General features: G+C 39.9%; 2 protein-coding genes across 7 annotated transcripts in view; one reads left to right on the forward strand and one right to left on the reverse strand.

Annotated features, from left to right (window-relative positions):
* The window catches only part of efr3b (EFR3 homolog B), a 32,479-nt gene extending 21,613 nt beyond the window's left edge, over window positions 1–10,866 (forward strand). For all 6 annotated transcript variants that reach the window (XM_023347809.1, XM_005800197.2, XM_014469229.2 and 3 more), the window contains 17 exons: window positions 1,096–1,230; window positions 2,688–2,766; window positions 3,086–3,221; window positions 3,323–3,481; window positions 3,566–3,677; window positions 3,818–3,869; window positions 5,801–5,973; window positions 6,068–6,143; window positions 6,289–6,450; window positions 6,535–6,666; window positions 6,755–6,822; window positions 6,942–7,069; window positions 7,766–7,857; window positions 7,945–7,993; window positions 8,285–8,391; window positions 8,476–8,525; window positions 8,878–10,866. In XM_023347809.1, the coding sequence (XP_023203577.1) occupies window positions 1,096–1,230; window positions 2,688–2,766; window positions 3,086–3,221; window positions 3,323–3,481; window positions 3,566–3,677; window positions 3,818–3,869; window positions 5,801–5,973; window positions 6,068–6,143; window positions 6,289–6,450; window positions 6,535–6,666; window positions 6,755–6,822; window positions 6,942–7,069; window positions 7,766–7,857; window positions 7,945–7,993; window positions 8,285–8,391; window positions 8,476–8,525; window positions 8,878–8,983 (1,816 nt within the window). In that variant the 3' untranslated portion in view covers window positions 8,984–10,866. The remainder of the gene's footprint in view (window positions 1–1,095; window positions 1,231–2,687; window positions 2,767–3,085; window positions 3,222–3,322; window positions 3,482–3,565; window positions 3,678–3,817; window positions 3,870–5,800; window positions 5,974–6,067; window positions 6,144–6,288; window positions 6,451–6,534; window positions 6,667–6,754; window positions 6,823–6,941; window positions 7,070–7,765; window positions 7,858–7,944; window positions 7,994–8,284; window positions 8,392–8,475; window positions 8,526–8,877) is intronic.
* Window positions 10,867–11,395: 529 nt separating this feature from the next.
* LOC102236646 (pro-opiomelanocortin-like) lies at window positions 11,396–18,405 on the reverse strand. Its single transcript, XM_023347811.1, has 3 exons — window positions 18,148–18,405; window positions 13,994–14,132; window positions 11,396–12,005 (listed from the first exon to the last, which is right to left on the reverse strand). The coding sequence occupies exons 2-3, from the start codon at window positions 14,111–14,113 to the stop codon at window positions 11,415–11,417; spliced, it is 711 nt and encodes a 236-aa protein (XP_023203579.1). The 5' UTR covers window positions 14,114–14,132; window positions 18,148–18,405; the 3' UTR covers window positions 11,396–11,414.
* Window positions 18,406–20,321: the final 1,916 nt, after the last annotated feature.

Genomic DNA, 20,321 nt, shown 5'->3' on the forward strand with positions numbered 1-20,321 from the left:
ACAGGACAAACCACTGCTTTAGTGATGTTTACACAATTTATTTTCTCTTTATTGTAGCAGAAATCATCACAGCCAGCAGCAGAAGTTTGACAAATTATTCAGTCTGTGTAACTTAAATTTGTCTTAATAAGAATAATAAATGTTTTTAATGGTTGTGTTCCTCACTGTGAAGTTGTAAGCTAGCTAGTCTGTCACTTTTTTGTTGTCGGCTCTATAATATGGATTAAAATATTTATGTTTGCATTTCATATAGGAGCAGAATACAGCAGTTTATAAACAAGAAGAGGATCATACTGGACCTCTTCTGGTCAACACATTGCAGTTTGACTGAAAAGGTTTTAATTCAAACACAGAATCATCCTGTAGAGTTCAAAGGAGAACTATACTTGTTCTCCTAGGATTTAGTTGTATTTAATTCTGTTGTTTGTTTAGTTTTATTATATATCTCAGAATAAATTTATCTTTTGACTAAAGCTTTAGATTATAGGTTTTTTTCAAACTTCTAGAGGTTGTGCCTGAACTTTTCTCAGCGTTAGAGAAAATATAAAAGCTGTGAGCAGAAACTTCATCTTCTTTATTGTTTTTAAGTTTAAGGAGTTACCGTAAGATTCTTCCTCCCCTTCAGCAGCAGATGAGATAAAAGAGTCAGGATGTTAATAAATAATGCCATCATTGCTGGACTACCAGAGGCTTGTTTTGACCAAGTTATAATGGAGGGGTTGATGATTTTAATTATGCATGAGAATAACCCACACATGTATACAGACTTAGGCATGAATATGTCTCCCATGGTTAAAGCAGATGTGCTCGTCTACACACTGCTGTCTTAGTTCCTACTGCAGAAGAGCTGCAGTCGGTAAAGTCGACCCAGTTCTGAGTGATGCAGTGGTTTATCCAATCCTGAGTGTTTCATTTAGTAAGAAATTGCTCTCTCTCTGTATGTTTGCTTTACTGAGTCATAGCGATTCCAACGTTTCTGTTTTTCTCTCTCTTGCCTGCACTTCTCTCCCTCTCCTCACTTCCTCCCTTCCCGGTCCCTCGTCTCCCTTTGCTCCTCTTTTTTTCTGCTTCATCACCTGCGCTGCTCCCCACCAGCCGCTCTCCTTCTCCGCTGCAGGCGTCGGAGAAGGAGAAGGAAAGCCCCGTGGAGCTGACGGAGCGCTGTTTCAGGGAGCTGTTGGGTCGAGCTGCCTACGGCAACATCAAGAACGCCGTCTCGCCCGTCCTGATGTAAGGCAAATTTCTGGCTCTTTTTAAAGATCTGCCTCTCTTGTGCAGTTGTTTACATATGCGAACACATCGGCTAACTTGGGGGAAACGCTGCATCTTTGGGTTCTGGAGCATTTTTATCTTTCTGCTGATCAGTTCAGAGGAGAGCGACAAGGGCGGTGCAAGGGTATCGACTAGATCTGAGATTTTGTTTGTGAATGGGGTGTTTAAATTATATATTACTGTGGCGATGCTATATGTAGATCACATCTCTGGACAGATATTGTTTTTGGCAGGACATTCTTGATTTTTCATGTCATTTGTTTTGGTTTAAATAATTTGCTAATCTAAATCTTTGCCTGATCCTTTTAAAGCTGCGTTGTTCTTTTTAATGCAGTCTTTACTGCATCAGTTCTCACTCTCATAGTTTTTTACCTTTTGTTTGTTACACATTTATACCATTTCATTGCTTGTTACGTGGTTTTGTACCCCATGGCTTCATTTTCAACCTCTAAGCTAAAGATTTCCAGAGCTTTTGTTTTTTTGAGTGAAACTTTGGTGAAACCAAACAAGTGAAATAAATTACAGTACTTACAATTAAAGCTAAATAGGAAACAGTTGTAAATTTTAGAATTATTTAACATTTGGGTATTTTTTAACTGAATCTTTAGTACAGGATAAAGGATTTTACCACTGATATACTGTTGTTTTATTTGCAATGTAGTGTACATCAAAGTACCCTGTAAAATGATATAGTTCAAGAGACTATGACAAAGATGTTGATCTACTTTGGTTGCAACTTATCTGTTGTGATAACCTTTAGGAGATGTGCCACAACTTTGGAGTTTTTACATAAAAAAATGCAGTATCTTTTATTTGAATGAGAAGAGCAGCTATTGTTTCTGCTTCTTCCAAAAATACAGCAACAATAATTTTAGTAATGTCTGAGAATTTGTTGCACGGAAACATAAAGGGAGCATCTAGGCGAGACTGTAATAAAATCCAAGCGACTCTACTGTGTTCCTTATCTTCAGGAAATATAAGGGTTTGGTGCTTTTTCATCTTTTTGACGTTTTTTTTATTTCTTTCATGGCATTGCTGCATAGAAAAGCTCCAAATCCAGCACGAAAACACGACGTCTTACTGTCTGTGGAACTCCAAAGAATCCATTACAAACGTCAAACCACCGTCTGATAAAAGACATTTTAGTGGTTAAACTGGACCAATTATATTGATATGTCTTATCTGATTATTTACAAAATATAAAAACTTGCTTATTCATGATGGATTACAGCCACTTGTAAATTTACTGTTTCTATATTTTAAGCACCATCAGACTAAAATTGTTCTTGTATTCAGTATTTACTCTCAGATACTTATACCTACCTTCTTATCTCAGTTCTATCTTTGCATCTCTTCTCTCCATCTCCTCTGGCCTCCACTTCTCCCTCCCTCCTCTCTGTCTCTTCCCACTCCAGGCACATGGACAACCACTCTCTATGGGAGGGAAAGATCTTTGCTGTGCGTTGCTTCAAAATCATCATGTACTCCATCCAGGTGAGAGAGACGATGCCCGCTCACACTCCTGAAAACCTCGTCTCACTCTGCTCTCATACTATCCGACTCCAGATATTATCATGAGATGTGTTATTTGCTTTCAGACAGCCTCATGTTTTTATTTATCACCAGCTTTATCACACACCCTAGAGGCCAAAGCGGATACATCCTCCAGTGTTCGGTTTGATTAGCTTTATGTTTCTGCAGTGTGTTCACATTTTGTCGGGACAAAAAAACCCAAAAACAGCCCTTATTCATCGGTTTCCTTCATTTTTCACTCATGTTTCAGGCAGTCCCTCTTCTGCTCTTTTTGTTATAGTCCCAACACTCTCACTTAGTAATCCAGCAACTCCTGGGCCATCTGGATGCTAACAGCAAGAACTCGGCCAAAGTGCGGGCTGGCATTGTGGAAGTGCTGCTGGAGGCTGCTGCCATCGCAGCCAGCGGCTCCGTAGGTGCGTCACGCCTGGAGAACAGAAACTCTGCTTGGCAGTTTTCAAATCTGGAAAGTGCTGAGGATTTAAAAAATGTTGAGCCTTTTGTTGTGTGAATGCAGGCCCTACAGTGTTGGAGGTGTTCAACACCCTGCTGAGGCAGCTGCGCCTCAGCGTGGACTACGAGTTGACCGGCTCGTATGACGGAACCAACATCGGCACCCAGATCATCAAAGCTCACGAGGAGCGGCAGCTGCAGGAGGCTGTCATCAGGACCATTGGTTAGCCTGTTGCTTTCATATAAGGCAGCTTTAAATAAATACATCTGTTTTTCCACTTATTTAATGTTTACTTTTTGTTTCCAGGCTCATTTGCCAACACCCTACCCACATACCAGAGGTCAGAGGTCATGCTGTTCATCATGGGAAAGATCCCGGTCCCTGGAGTAAATTTGACTCTTCCCCCTAACGAACTTGTGTAGGTTTTTTCACACCTCTGCACACAGTACCTCTTATAGACATTTTCCCATGACCAAGAATAATACAGAGATGTTCAAAATGTTGTTTGAATACAAATGTATTTAGACCCAGGTTTAAATGCATTGTTTCCATTTCCAGGCCTCAGGGAACACAAATGATTCAGATTATGTTGCTCAAGTCCTTGGTGCAGGTAAATGTTTGCTTTTTCTTTTCATGATTCTAAGATTTTAATGTATGGTTCTATTTGTAGCATTTAGAAGCAAGAAGGTAAATATTAAACATCAGATGAGGTTTCCCCCAGAAAACTTGCTAAGCCCGATGGTCGGGGCGCCAAGGCGATCCACCGGCGGCCCACCGGGTTTTTGTATTAAAAGATGTTAAGTTGACAAGAAATGTAAAATTATTACTGGGTAACTATGTGTAACGGGAAAACATCTCGAGTGAAATCCTATTTAAACCCACAACTAGTCTTTAAAAACAACTAATCAAAAAATACAATTAAAATGAATATCAATTATTTGCACTTCTGTTTAATCCAAATTAAGTCATCAGCTCTATAAGGCCCCCTAGGGATTCAGGGGCCCCATAAATGCTAATATGTTAACACAGACCACAGATATGGTCTGTATCTGTAACTGTATCTGTAACATACAGATACAGATACATATGGTCTGTAAATGTAAAATTTGTTTATTGAGATTATCAATACTGCTAAATTTGATTTAATGGTTTCAGCATACATAAATTAAAACATTTTTAAATGGTTAATATTTAAATGTAAAATTTTAAGGAGCTGGCAAGTTTAATTTGTAGAAGTTCAAACAACAATATTGATAGTTAGATAGTTTTGTTACCACCACAGTTACAATCTGATGCTGTGAGTTTAATTTTCGAGTTTAAGCTCTGTTTGTTCGCAAATTTAAATTGGTAAACTGCAATTGTAATTTATTGCTTTTTATTTTGGCCAATTAAATTACTCCCCCTTTCCCAGTTTAAATCTGACACAGAAGCTTCTAGAGGTGCCAATGTTTTTAGCAGCAAGAGGGGCCCCTAAGTCAAATTCTGCTTAAGGCTTCATACAGCCTTGGACCGGCCCTGCATGATGAGTTAAATCCGCTGCACTGCGCACAGAAATCTGCAATAAACGGTAGATTTAATTCAATGCTGCTAATGTGGCTTTAGTAGCTCTTCCATTTCGTGTCTGTTGAGTTTTTAATAAGAGCCACAGAAACTGTTCTGGTTGCTGGAGTTAATGGGACGAGATTATCAGAGGGTGCGCGCATTAACTCTGGCTGACTAAATAACGCATTTGATATGGTTTGATGCATTGTGTAATACATAAACTACAGGGAAGACAGAGCCACACGCTTGGCAGTGTGTTGAGATGTAAACGCTGTACATAATTGTTCGTTCACAAATATAAGTCATTCTCACCGCTCCCTCAACACGCACCTCTGAATTTGCGACTACAAGTTATTCCTGAGGTTCGCCTAAAGCTGCGCAACCAGAGCTAACGCAGTGGGTTTTAAACTCCTACCTTGAGTTCTCCAAAGAAACATAATTCCTCACAGGAAGTTGATGTAAATATCTGTACAGGTCAGCCTGTGTCCAGTTTGAGTGAAAGGAGGCGCACGCAAGTAAACTTCATCAAGCAGTTGCAGTGCGCGAGGCAACGAGCAGAGGCGCAAGCTGTATGATTGGTCAGTGTGCTGCCGGCTTTAAATACATAAATTATAAAACTATCTATTATAAATGTATCTTTTAGGAATAAATCTGCTCCGCTAGTGAAATGCTCAGAGTAACAGAAACGCTTGCAGTCCGGCTTAAAAACGCAAAAGAAAAAAAATGAAGCGATTTTTAAAAATGTATTATTATTATTTTTTGATTATTATTTTCCTAAAAACATAAACAAGCAATGCTTAGCCTGGGGGAGGGGCTAGTAAAGCATGGCGAGCCGCCAGGCTAATAATACACTGGGGGAAACCCTGTTACTGATTGTAAGAAATACACAACCTCGAGAGAGACTTAGGATTTAATTCCTTAATTGTAAAAAAAATATCTGGACTACAGTCAAATTTACTTATTAAAGAGATAATTTCCTTTCAATATTAACTTCTTAAGGTGACAATGGGTTTCCAGACCACCAATATGCTCACAGCGTTGCCGGACACTTTCCTGGACCCTCTGCTGTCCTTCTCTCTAATCAATCACCCGGAGGTCCGGTTACTTGTTCTCCAGATTCTCCTCAGCCTCATCGACAGGCATGACAACAGGCCCAAATTCGCAACAGTCTGGTGAGTAAATCTCTTTGCAGCAGCAAGAACGGGTCTGCAGTTGTAGTCTTGTAGAGTTTACAGGTTGCACCCGTTTTGCTGTCTTCCTGTGTAGCATCATCTCTGACATCTCTGTGCTGAAACTCAAAGTTGACAAGTGCTCCAGACAGGACAATTTATTCATGAAAAAGGTACTCCATCATCATTCTGCTAGTCATTTTTCTGTGTTTTCCCATGCTGAAAATAAGCAGAACATTGGAAACATTTGGAAATTCTTTATTAAATCTGTACTTTCCTTGGGATAAATGGATCTAAAACATTAACCTCCACCCGCAGCATGGCCAGCACCTGTGCCGACACATCTACCTTGGTTGTAAAGAACAGAGCAGCAGCCAGCAGCACTATGAGACCCTCTATGCTCTGTTGGGTCTTCTCTGCGTGGAGTTGGCGAACGAAGAGGTGGTGGTGGACCTCATCCGACTGGCACTCGCCTTGCAGGTATGGATGAACATAACACTTCATCAAATCTGCTTTGAATAAACGATTGGGGAGTTTTGTTTATTTTGTTTGTGTCCTCTGCAGGACTTGGCCCTGTGCACGGATGAAGATCTGACTATTTATAACCGCTGTGCTGTGCATGCCCTCTCCGCCGCCTACCTCAACCTCATCTGCCAGCTCACCACCGTCCCAGCCTTCTGCCAACACATACATGAAGTTTGTGTCTGGGTTTCTTTATGTGAATCTTTGTGTCTTCAGACAAACATGTCATAAACAGTATTTTTGTTTCCTTGCTCTTTTCCAGGTAATTGAGGTGAGACAGAAAGAAAGTCCTTACCTTTTGCCTGAGGGCATCTTTCTTGAGTGTCCCACGTAAGAAAAAACCTTTTTAATATTCTTTTATCGCAAATATTGTCTTTATTTACAAAACATGCAGTGAATTATTGCTCTCTCCTCTGTAAGGATTTTGTGTTGCACATTCTTGTTTATAGGCTGCCGCCTTCGCTGGAGAGGGTGGAAAGTGGTGTTTTGTTTCTCCAGTCGAAGATCGCAGAGGTCCTGGGAGGAAGTGGTTACAACACGGACCGACTGGCAACACCCTACGTCCCACAGTGCACCGGTAGGAAGCGTTAGGAGAAAAAATTCAAATACTTCATTCACTGTTTAGTTTGAAAACCAGAGCGTGATGTAAACCAGATCTAGTTAGGATATTAAACCTACATTTGAACAGCCTCATAGACTTAATTTCTAAAAATGTAAGCTCAAAATTTTCAGAATGAAATGACAGAAAAACTGGTGCATGTTAATATTCCAGTACTGATTAAATTTATAGTTTGCTCCACTTTATATCAGGTTTTCTTATAGAAGTCCAGGCTACAAGATCACATCTGGGGTTCCTCAAAGCTCTATTCTCAGGCCACCTTTTTTCAGATAAAGGCGTATTACAATATCTCAAACTGTCATACATCATCTTTCCATATGTGAATGACATAAAGCTTTATGTTTGTTTCATCACATGATGTCAGTCCTTTATTTGTCTTTAACATCAGTCAGTATATGGGTCAGAGTTTCATTCAGCTTGAGCTGAAAAGACATAAGGCATTGTTTTTGGTCCAGGAGATTAAAATCTAGAGACTGGGAGTGAACTAGACTCTGTGAAGGTGAAGACCACAAAACATGCCAGAATCCTTGAAGTCATTATGGGCTTGGACCTCAGTTTTAACAACCACATTAAAAATGTTGCTGGCAGTTCTGATCAATGGCAAGAACTTCATTCACATCATGCCAGCCAATAAGTTGTCTCCCTTTTTTCTAGATGAGGACCGGCTGTCCAAAAGAAAGAGCATTGGGGAGACCATCTCACTTCAGGTGGAGGTTGAGTCCCGAAACAGTCCAGAGAAAGAAGAGGTAAAGATCAAGAAACCCCAATGATCTGTAGAGGTCAAAGACATTTCTTTGACACAAAGACATTCATTTGATGCTTGTGTTTCTCAGAGGACTCCGGCAGAAGAAATCACATTTGAAACCCTGAAAAGTGCCATTGGTATGTCTACTGTTTCATTGGCTCTTAGTTATAATTACAATTCACCCTTAAGTGAATTTGTGCTTGTTCCCAAGAACTGAATTTGTCTAATTATTTAATTCAATAAACAGTGAAATTGAGGTCTTGTGAGCTAAAATTAGGAGGGGAAAAAGGTCACTTTGATATATATATACATATACATATATATATTTTTAGAAAGAGTTTGAGCTGAGATTTTGCTCAATAATCATTTAGTCAGCTAACGTTTCAACAGTTCTTGAAATTGATTATTCTGTTTCTGTCTCCCTCTAGTGGACAGTGCTGGTATGGAGGAGCAGGAGAGGGAGCGGCGGAGGCAAGTGGTGGAGAAGTTTCAGAAGGCACCATTCGAGGAAATCGCTGCCCACTGTGGTGCCAGGGTACAAAAATAATTATCTTTATATTTATTTTTTAGCTTTTGCTAAACCGTGTAATGATTGTAATTATTAATTTGCTTCTTTCAGGCCACGATGCTGCAGAGCAAACTGAATCAGATATTTGAGATCACAATCAGGTAAAGATTAGATTTCACTTGTATTCAGCAGCGGCTGTAATTTTACAGAACCAGGGTTCATATACAATTTGGAAAGTCTAAAATTTGTGGAAGTATTTTTCTAGTCTGGATGATTATGGAGAAAACAAAAGAAAGGGCTTTTCCCATAGTTTAATTTCTTTCTATTCAACCATGAATTCATAGTGAACCTTTATATTCATACTTTAAAAATGTGCTATCAAAAACACGCAACCCTTGAAATCTGAGTATGAAAAATGTTGCAATTTGGACATGAACATGTACAGGACCCCTGCTGCACACATATTGAGAAAGCTGACTAAAGGTTGACTAATTTGTCTCCTCTTTTCTCCAGACCCCCTCCCAGCCCATCTGGAACCATTTCCTTGGGTTACGGCCAAAGCCAGAGTCGATCTGTTCCCATTTATGAGATGAAGTTTCCCGACCTTTGTGTGTATTAGAGCACAAAGTTTCGCAGCGACGCAACAAAACTGATTAACCTTTTTTTTAGGTTCAGGGAAGAGTAACCGATCTTTACTGTAAACTGATCTCAATCGTGGAATCGGACGTTAGATGAAACTTTAGAGCAACACACAAGACACTAGTTAACTTAGTTGTGTGAAAAGGTCTTTTATGGTTTGATTGCAACCAGAACAAGCTGGCAAAAGTAATCAAAACACAACAAACTCTCTTGATTTACCTTTATTTGTAGAAACTCCACTGGTTGGATTATCAAGTTTAGAGATTTCCAAGAACTGTGACAGAGAAGCTTTGTGTGTGTCTCCTGGACCTGGGAATGTTAACGGCACTGCAATCTCTGGATGTTCATTGTGTTTTTTGTTCGTCCCAGACGGGGTGCCATACCTAACAAAATTAGATTAACCTGTCTCATTTTGCTAACATTTTCTGTTTATTTATTTAGATCTAAACACTAGAGAGTGTATTTGACTTTTTTTTTTAATCCATGAATAACTCTTGTTACTCTGTAGGTTTCCTTCGCCTTCTCAGTGTTGGCCAAAAGTGCTTTTTCATTTTGTGATGGGCATTTAATTCCTTATTTTTTACTTGTATTTATTTTGATTCTAATCATTTCTAACTGAGAAACGATCACTAAAACAAAACTTGTGCCACACGTGACCACATAAACTCCTGAAATGCAATGTTTACAACATTGGAAAATACTATAAAAATGATTATTTTTTTCGTCCCATATAAATGTGTATATATTTAGAGAGAACTATATAAGTCTATAAGCCTATGTACAGAGCAGGGATGTTTTCTGTGTGTATATTTTTGTTTTTAACTGTCGCTGCACTGGTTGTCTCCAATAAGTTGAGGGAAAAAAATCTGAAGCAACCAGCAACACATAAAATCCAAATGAGCAGTCTTCTTCCGAAACAGAAGCTTGTTCCAGCAGCTTCACCCTGACCTGCATTATTACCGCTGCATCCTCGGCTCTGCAGGATTGGCTTCCCAGCAGTGCATCTGTCTCGTCGAGATTTAATAAGCCATTTAGTGCGCTAGAGCGTACAAAATACACACACACACAGGTACAAAAACAAGGTATAATGGCAATAATTTGGCACGAGCCTGGCAAATGCGGTCCAACTGTTGGTAGCAGATTCCTTTGTGCGTTGTTGAAGCGTGCCTCTTATCGTTGTGGTGCTGTGATGGCTCGTTGTGTGACGTTTTAAAGGAATGCACTCCTTCTCTGGCGCTTTGTTGACTGAGTTGCATCTGTCTCATGTTATGTAGATGCAGAGTTTTTTTTTTTTCTTTTAACATGTAGAGTCAAATGTGTCAATCAGTTTACCAAATCATTGCCCCCTCTTTTTTTTTAAATAGTGTGAGTGAGATTGTTTGTTCATGTATCTGTGCAAACACAGATGTGTCTTTATCGTTGTTACCGGAGACCAAACCCTTCAGACACAGTTTACAGTCTTATCCAGTGACTGACTCCTCCTGGTTCATGAAGAACAACCCGTTGATGCAGCAGCACACAGCTGCCCGAACCCTTCAGTGGCGCGTCGTGATGCCGTCTTTTCAGAATCAGATCTGTAAATCTGTCTTGCTTGTTGTCATTGCATTGTGTAATGTGATACTAGCTTACGGCCATCCTGACTTAGTTTTTCTTCATGACATGTCTGGTTAATAGATCCATTTTGCAATGTAGTGCTGTAGTACAAATTGATTCATTCTGTGGACTTTGCACTTTAAAAACTGGATTACCTAGTGACAAAGGCAGCTTTTACATGGGGAAAATGCCTTACATGTGTCATACCTGACTTTGCATGCTAGTCGACTCGTAGCTGTGTTATACAATAAATGTATCTCAAACCATGAATGGCCTGACTTGTCTCTGATTTCAGTTGGTAGGAGAGACAGTGAAGCCACATTACAACCACAAACCTGAATGTATTTGTCTTTTTTAAGATAAGCAAAATGGCTGTTAGCAGAAGTTGTTAATCATCATAAAAATGTGTTATCTTGAAGATGAAATCAGTCTGAATTGTCAATTGCAAAAACTGAATATTTATTTTCAGAATAAATTACAAAAAGAAACCAGTCTGCCACTAAATTACTTCAACGCATAACATCCACAAAGAAATATTTGAACAGATAACACATTTAAGTCATTAACTGAGTTTCCAATAAGAGTTACTTTGAACCTCTCAAGTCATTTCCAAGAACTTAAAGCAGGTTGTGCTTTTTTGTCTTCATACAGAGGCCTTTAATGAAATATTAGGCCCCAAAAATGGCATTATAAAGATAGCAACTAATTTCTGGAATTTACATTAAGACATATGGAAACTAGCCAAGAGTCATTTTAAATTCACCCCTCTGATCTTATTTTAGTACCTTTACTCTATATGGTCTACCTTTTTTTTTTTTTTAGCCCATTATCGTTTTCACATCCTTCACTAAAATGTTCTTGAATAACTTGGACAGCTTTTCCCGAGGTTTCTCCTCCCACAGCTTCACAAACCCATTGTTTTGTTTGGATGCAAGCGGGCTGCCCCATCTGAAGTGACTCATCCTGTAGGTCTCGGCTTTTCTCTCTGGTGTGGCCCGAGACCTGAACCCGGCTCTGGACCCGAGCACATCCTTATTCTGATGCTTTCCTTTAACAACGCCTCCCTTTGATTCAGCTTTGTTCCAGCTCAAGTGCCTGCGCGCCCGCAGGGGAAAGACCTCCTCATCCAGAGCAGAGGGGAACACTTTAACAGGCCTGCGCTTTCGGCCGAAAGGCTTCCCCCAGCGGAAATGCTCCATTGCATAAGAGCGGCGCTGGTCATCATGGGTTTTCAGATCTCCCTCCGGTACTTTGCCTTCAGAAGCCAGAGTGGAGAGAATGATGCTGAGCAGCAGGTCACCCGTATGGCTCTCCTCAGGATCATCAAAATCATCATTCTCCTGCTGATCTGTGACCCTGGGTGGCTTGGTTTCAGGCTCGATTGCAGAGGTGCAGAGGTGAAGGCAGTCCTGTGGGTGGGGGAAACCACACAGACAGCAGCAACATATAAAAAATGCTATTATCTGTTCTGTTTTAAGCACAAACACTTGAACGGTTCAACAAAACCATGAAACATTTTTATTTAAAGTGTCAGCTAAAAATTTAGCGAAAAGATTTCACACTTGGTGCCTGATTGAGCTTCATCTAATCATACATCCTTAAAATGCAATAACCTCATTACTCTCTCTTAAACCTATACTTACAAGTTCTGGCTATTCTATAATATAGATTTTTTGTCTTTTAGAGTTACCCTTATATTAATCTGGATGTACGCTTTGACTCGCTGTTATGTTGAAAAATTAAATTCATTTAACTTTTTTAAGTGTTTTCTTTGGAGAGAAGAAAACCTCCCAACCCTTCTCCTTACTCCAAATATGTGGGAACTACACGAGATACTTATCACATGTAGAAAACAATTTGTCCTTGTTGGAAACTGCTGCAGATCCTACAGTAGCGCTGTCAGCAATGGGCACCTGATTATTTTATAAATGCAGTGAGCAAATTTGGAAAAGAAAAAAAAAAAAGGGACTTTTACTCTTTCATGGCTGTAAGTAACTTGGGTGGACCAATCTCTTTGAGATGAAGCACTTTTATTTCCCAATCAGGCAAGAGGATGGGATTAAAATTAGATGACTGTTTCCAATATTTATTTATTTTATTTCAATTAAAGAAAAATACTCGCAACAACAATTTACAGAGAATTTAGAAGTCTGTGACTGCAGGAAGTGAACAGATTTCTTTTGGTCATAAAATGGAGGAGCAAAGCATTTGTTGTTCGGGGGCCAATGCTGTCAAGCTCTCGACAGGCTTCCTGTCCAGCTTGTAGGTTTTCTTCTCAATAACTTTGGAGAAATGTTCTGTTTTAATGTTACTCCTTCCAGATTGTTCCTCCAGCATATCCCACCTGGCCCATTCCTTTGAATAATGGGGTACGTCTTATCCTTTGCGACCTCTCTGACAACTATAACTCTGGCTTAAAGTTGCAAATGTGGGAAAATGAGAAAAATGCTTCAAGGACAGATGAGCTCTATTTCTGGTTAAGCATAATCAGTGGAGCTAATGGCAGATGTGAAATGAAGCAGACCATGAGTCAGAAGGAGCTTCAGAAAGGTACGCATACTTTTCCGACCAGCTTTAGTATTTTAGGTTTTTTCTTTTTTTAATATATGACAGGTTATTTTGTTTATCTGTTCATTTGAGATAAACGTCCCACCATCTGTGGAAAAAGCCTGTGAATTATTTATCATGGTCTCATATTTTTATTTGTCAAAACCCCTCCATCTTTACTGGAGTGTGCACACTTTTAAGTGCTGCTCTGTGTGTTTTGCTACTAGTTTATAGATGGCTGATTTATAACTAATAGGAAACTGTTTCCTTCTTTTTGAACTGCTTTTATTATCTGACCATCTAAATGATCTCCATATTTTCTTTGACTAATAAGGAAAATTAAAGCACAAGAACGATAAATGAGCATTATTTTAATGATTCATCTTTTGGACTTTTTTAAAATAGCAGAATTAACATTGAATCAAAGGTAAATTATTAAAACTTGTAACATTTTCGTATTGAAAAATAACTTCCATGGCTGCTTAGATTTAAATCTACTTTCTTTACCAAAGTTAAACAAATTTTATTCACAGTGTAAAAAACAACAATAAAAAAACAATTGGATAATCAACTCTGTCATTTCTTTTAATTAAATAATCTTCCTGTGTAACTTTAGTTTGTAATGGTGGAAAAGGTACATAAGTTAAGATGTCAAGAATATTCAGAAGGACTTCATGTTCTTTAAAAAATCTTTAAAAAGATGAACCAGAAGAACCTGCAGAGCTTTATTTTCTATCATTGTTCCAAATGATGATGTTATTATGTGTCATTATTTTGTCATTATGGCAGAAAATGACAGGAAATGAGTGACCAGGCACAGCAAATAGTGCTTAAAAATAATTTGACTTACCTGTATTATGTCCTTGTTACTCAAGTCATTGCATGTAGAGCTCTCTAAGCACCCTGAGCCAGACCCAGAGCTGCACATAAATCCCATCAGAACCATAAACAACCAGCACTGACACACCATCTTCTTCTCCAACTCAGAGCTGGAAAAGACAAAAAAGAAAAGAAAAAGAAGCACAAAGTTTTTAAGAGCACTGGAAATGTTTCTGACCCAGCAGAGGCAAATCTTCACTTGATCACAGGGGAGAAGAATTTTCCAGTCATTAGAAGAAACAGAGTCTTTTGATCTTTATTCTTGTGTAACGCATTCCTGCCTTATATAACTAAATTTGCTTCAATGCTGTATTTGAGATGAGATGATCTGTATAGCTACAGTATGTGTCATGGTTGAATAATAGCTGAGCTCAAATACCAGCGGTGATCATTCCTGCTGGAGAACGCATAGTAGCAGATGGTCGTGTTTATCACATGCATCTTATCTAAAACTGGTTAGTGACAGCAGAAACGTGACAGATTTGAAAAGATTTATCAAAGGGGATACAGGGTCACTTTTAAATGTTTCACATCATCAAATAACTTACTATAAAAAAAACTTGAGTAAATACAAAATGCAGTTTTCAAATGATAATGCAAGTGAAGATGTAACTTATCAAGTGAATTCTTTAATTTTTTTAAAACTAATTAACTATTTTTGGTTCGATTTCACCATCTACTTGACTGACACACTTGTAGGATCAAAAGAATGACTTTATTAGGACCTGTCTGACAAAATGAAATGGGCAAAAATATCTGAAAAAGCAGCGCATCATTTTCTGATCGACAGATATTCAAAGGCCTGACAAAAATGACTCAAAAGTGCATCAGTGACGCATCTGGGAGATCAAAACACAACCCAGAAGAACTATTGATGACCCAGAGACTTTTGGGAAACTATTCAGTTTACAGATATGATGAAAGCAATATTGGTAGAACTTTGAAATTTTCTCTCGATCAGAAAATGTGGAAGGAGAATGTGTAGCCATCAGTTTGTGATATGATCCAAAACAAACCAGCAAGTTTACCTCTGAACAGCACATGCTTAAGAAAACAAAATTAAGATTTTAGAATGGTCTAATCAAAGTCCAGGCTCGAATGCTGTGGCATGACATTTAACAGGCCGCTCATGCTTAAAAACCCTCCAATGTGGCTGATCTACAACAAGAGACGAAATTCCTCCACAGTGACGTCAAAGACATATTAAGATTTATCAAAGATGTCTGATGTCTGAAATTGTTGCCGACAAGGTGGCTATTAACTTTTTCCACACATGGTTGATTTGAATAGTCTTTTTCACTTTTAAACAATGCATTAATCATTTTAAAAACTGCATTACAGCTTTACTCTGGTTATCTAACCAGGGTTGTCTTGAGAAGCTGATGACCAAGACACACTAAACCATATCTATGAGAAAAAAAACATCTGGTGGAATCCCCTGTGAGACGAAGCTTTAACTCTCATCTCCGGCAGAACTTTGAACATGTTCCGGGGAATGTGGCGGACATTGGTTCTGCGTGGACCATGTTCCGTGCCTCCATTGTCAAGGCTGCTTATCGGAGCTGTGGCCGCAAGGTTGTCGGTGCCTGTCATGGCAATGGACACAATACTTCGAAGACCTCTTCAATCCCACCAACATGCCTTCCATTGAGGAAGCTGAGCCTGTGGACTCTGGGTTGGGCTCTCCAATCTCTAGGGACGATGTCGCCAAGGTGGTTAAAAAGTTCCTCGGTGGCAGGGCCCCTGGGGTGGATGAGAATCGCCCGGAGTTCCTTAAAGCTCTGGAAGTTGTAGGGTTGTGTTGGCTGACGCGACTCTGCAATATTGCATGGACATCGGGGGCAGTTCCCCTGGATTGGCAGACTGGGGTGGTGGTACCCTTGTTCAAAAAGGGGGACCACAGGGTGTGCTCCAATTATAGGGGGGTCACACTCTTAAGCGTCTTTGGCAAGTCTATTCAGGGGTCCTGACCTCCAGACCTCCTCTCCAAACCTCAGATTCAGGAAGAGTTGTGTGGTTTTCGTCCTGGTCATGGAACACTGGACCAGCTCTACACCCTCAGCAGGGTCCTGGAGGGTGCATGGGAGTTTTCCCAACCAGTCTACATGTGTTTTGTGGACTTGGAGAAGGTGTTCGACCGTGTCCCTCGTGGAGCGCTGTGGGGGGTTCTTCGGGAGTATGGAGTACCAGGCCCTTTGACACGGGCTGTCAGGTCCCTGTATGACCAGTGTGAGAGTCTGGTCCTCATTGCCCGCAGTAAGTCGGGCTTGTTTCCGGTGAGAGTTGGACTCCGCCAGGGCTGCCTTTTGTCACCGATTCTGTTCATTATTTTCATGGACAGAATTTCTAGGCGGAGCCTAGAAAATTGAGGGGATCTGTTTTGGTGGCCTTAGGATCACATCTCTGCATTTTGCGGATGATGTGGTCTTATTGGCTTCACCAGGCCGTGATCTGCAGCTCTTGCTGGAGTGGTTCGCAGCCGAGTGTGAAGCGGCCGGGATGAGGATCAGTGCTTCCAAATTTGAGGCCATGGTCTTGAGCCGGATAAGGGTAGAGTGCCTTCTCCGGGTCGGGGTCGGGGGGTTATCCTGCCCCAAGTGGAGGAGTTCAAGTATCTCGGGATCTTGCTCACGAATGAGGAAGAAGGGAGCGGGAGATCGACAGGCGGATTGGCAAAACGTCTGCTGTGAAGCGGGTGCTCTACTGGTCTGTCGTGGTGAAGAGAGAGCTGAGCCAAAAAGCGAAGCTCTTGATTTTACCGGTCAATCTACGCTCCCACCCTCACTTATGGTCATGAGCTTTGGGTCATGACCGAAAGAACAAGATCACGGATACAAGCGGCCAAAATGGGTTTTCTCCGTAGGGTGTCTGGGCTCTCCCTTAGAGATAGGGTGAGAAGCTCAGTCATCCGGGAGGGACTCAGAGTAGAGCTGCTGCTCCTTCACGTCGAGAGGAGCCAGTTGGTTAGGTTGCCTCCTGGACGCCTCCCTGGTGAGGTGTTCCGGGCACGTCCCACTGGGAGGAGGACCCGGGGATAACCCAGGACACGCTGGAGGGACTATGTTTCTCGGCTGGCCTGGGAACGCTTTGGGATTCGCCTGGAAGAGCTGGAACAAGTGGCTGGGGAGAGAGAAGTCTGGGCCTCCCTTCTGAAGCTGCTACCCCCGCGACCCGACCCCGGATAAAGCGGAAGAAAATGGATGTGTGGATGGATCGATAGCTGGAGGGAAATTTTTATAGCCTTCTTTTCTTTTGTTTTATATTATTAAATCTGAAAATTTGCTTGCTTTTTTCTGTAATCTCCTTGTAAAGGCAAATTTGAAGCAATGAAATAATCATGAAGAAGCTGTTGTTGTTTACAGCTGCCTAAAACCACACAATAAAGAAATAATGATGATAATTACATTGCTGTGATTTATTTAAGTGAACAAAATGTGCTACTTAGTGCTAATACAAACATTTGCAGCTGAAGAAAGATTACCGAGGCTACCATATTCGCCATCTTGAGGACATGTAGAAGAAATTGACTTTCAAGGAATTTTCAATGTTTAAAATCCTTCTCAAGTAAAACTTTCTTTCCTCACTTTATTCATTGGATTTTTTTAAAAAAAAGATTTTAGTTCAAAAATTATAATTTTCTAATAATTGTACTCATTATCAAGTTTTTAAACATTTAAAGTTCAATCAGAACTTTTTTTTACACTTTTGTTTTCTGCAGTTTCCTGGGTGATTAAAACAGGTATCAAGTGTGTGAGATAATAATCTTGTCTATGTTGAGAAATTGGCTCCTGGTGCTTTTTCCCCTCCCTGCTCTGCCCACCAAGGAGTTACTGTGACTCCTTGGTGGGCTTTTTGTTTTGTAGCTCTGGCAGAGACTCATCTCTTTCTACAGCATGACTCACTCAGCTGAGATCTGCACTAATATACGCACTTTGATCAGAGGAGCCTACAAAGCTGCAATAAAATGAAACACGATTTTTTCCCCATAACATTAGAAAACAATCAAAATCAGACCTTAAACTTTTTCAAACATCTGCCCAAATGCACTTCAAGGTGCTTGCCGTTACATTTGCTGTTATTCATATCAGTGCCATTAAAATAAATTATTATTATTATTATTTTTACCTTTTTCGAAATTCTTGTTTTCCCTTCTTGCTTCCCCCTTCGGTCTTGGCTCCTCAGATCTCGCAGACTTCCAGTCACTCTCCTGCTCCAGCTTTCTCTGTTCCCAGTAATAAAATGCTCAGTAGGATATAGGCTCGCTGTTGCCTCTTTTGACGATGAAAGCTCTTTTTATAGTTGCAAGAATTAAAGAGTGTTGAGTCTCAAGGCCTCTGGGTGTGATTGAGGTGCGGCATCAACTTCTCTGCTCCAAACGGGGAGGAGTGTGTGCGCTTTTGCGCATGGCCACCCACACGGCTTCTGATCGATACTGCGAGCTCTCTTCATCCCAGAATTAAAAAAAAGAAGAAATTAAGCATGACAGAACGACTTACCTTACACACTGTGCTCTTTATATTTTCTTATTTTCATGCACTTCTAGAAAGCCTCAAATCAATGTTTCTTTGGGATGTTTTTGTTCTTTCCAGTAATTTCTTGAATTGAAGTTCCCTTTTAACACATGACCGTTAAAACAACGGCTCTTTAGCTGTGAACACTGGAAGGTCTGGGTCAGAATCCCTAAAAGGCTTAACCTAATTGCTCATGTGTGAACACAATTAAGGGTGCTTGTAAAGTCAACCTGACCAATTCAATCGTTTTCTTGTTTTTTTTTTCTCTTTATTTTTGGAAGTTGTGCGTGTGTCCCTGAACGGAAACTTCATTATAAGGGTCTGAGTCACTGACCAGACGTCATGGGAGATGAAGACACACACAGACAAAAGCACACCAACACAAGACTTCACAAAGGGAGGAGAAGTGAAGGAGAAAAATCCAACCTACTTACTTTTTTTCTTTCAGTGTGAAGTTTTATATACTGTCACCTGCAGAAGTGTTCAGATTTTGCCCAAGGACAAACCACATAAAATGGGAGAGGACTGTTCTTGATATGGGAGGAAGATGTATGCTTGTTATGAAAGAGGTTTTAAAGTGTATCAAATTCAGACAGAATGGCTGAATAGAATTTCTATTAGTCTATACCCATTCTGTCATGTCCTTAAATATCTTTATTCATCTTCTTCATCTTTTATTTACTCATTCAACATGACCTCTGACCAAATATATTTAAACTTTGCATGTCGAAAATCCTGAGTTTTACATCTTCTTCCACTCAAGGCTTGAACTACAGTTAGTTGAGAGCTTTGTATTGTTTCTGCAGTCATAACACCATTTAAATTTTCTTTGTAAAATGTGGGGGAAAAAATAAATTTCTGGTGAGGAATAGGTAACGCTTTTGTTGTTGTTGATGTAAAATTGCAGCCTTATGTAATCAGGAAGATATTGCATCATGTAGGGAAGAGTGAGAGGAGGAAACTCTTGCTCTCCAAGAAAAACATGACAGACAGTAAGACATCTTCAATAGTATTGTGTCTGAACTTTTTCTCAGCTAGAAAAACTGTATTTGCTGACGTTTCAACTTTCAGAGATAAATACAAAGTAAGACTGGACATCAATATATCAAAATTTTATATATATATAAAAAAAGAATAAAATATTGAATAGGTGTTCAATATTTATGTAGTTATAAATTAAAAAAAAGACAGCGTTTTCATGATTTCAAATGTGATGAGAATGAATTTCAGGCTGTGAGCCTGCTGTGCTTATCAGACTCAGTTTCTGTGAGGTCGCTTTTCCAGCTATAGAAATCAAAGCTTGCTTTAGCACATTGATATGCTGCCGTGTTCCCTGATTGGGTTTAAGATACAACAAAGTGCTTAATCCTCACACTGTTCACTGACTCGCTCAGATTCAGGGCTTTTGAACCCTCAGACAGGGAGTCGAGCGATGGCAAAACCTAAACTCTTTATTTCACAAGACAAGATGGAAAACAGATTCTGAATTAGATGTCTAGAATTGTTGGGTTATCTGCTTTTTTAAAACAGACCACCAAGTCAAAGGATAAGAAAGCTCTTTAATGTGTAGTTGCAGGAAAAATTATTAACCCCCACTGCAAATGTGGTTGTGTGCACAACAAGTTATCAACAAATTGAGTTATAGCAATTTAAATAGCACAACACAGCTAACATTCCAAATGGTTTCTGCTAATTCAACACAAAATGTTACTTTTAATGATAACTCTGTCTCAAAAGCCTGCTCAGCAGAGCACACTTGTCCTGTTATGACATGCAACAAACGTGCCT

Source organism: Xiphophorus maculatus, chromosome 15, assembly GCF_002775205.1.
Source record: "Xiphophorus maculatus strain JP 163 A chromosome 15, X_maculatus-5.0-male, whole genome shotgun sequence".
Taxonomy (NCBI): Eukaryota; Metazoa; Chordata; class Actinopteri; order Cyprinodontiformes; family Poeciliidae; genus Xiphophorus; species Xiphophorus maculatus.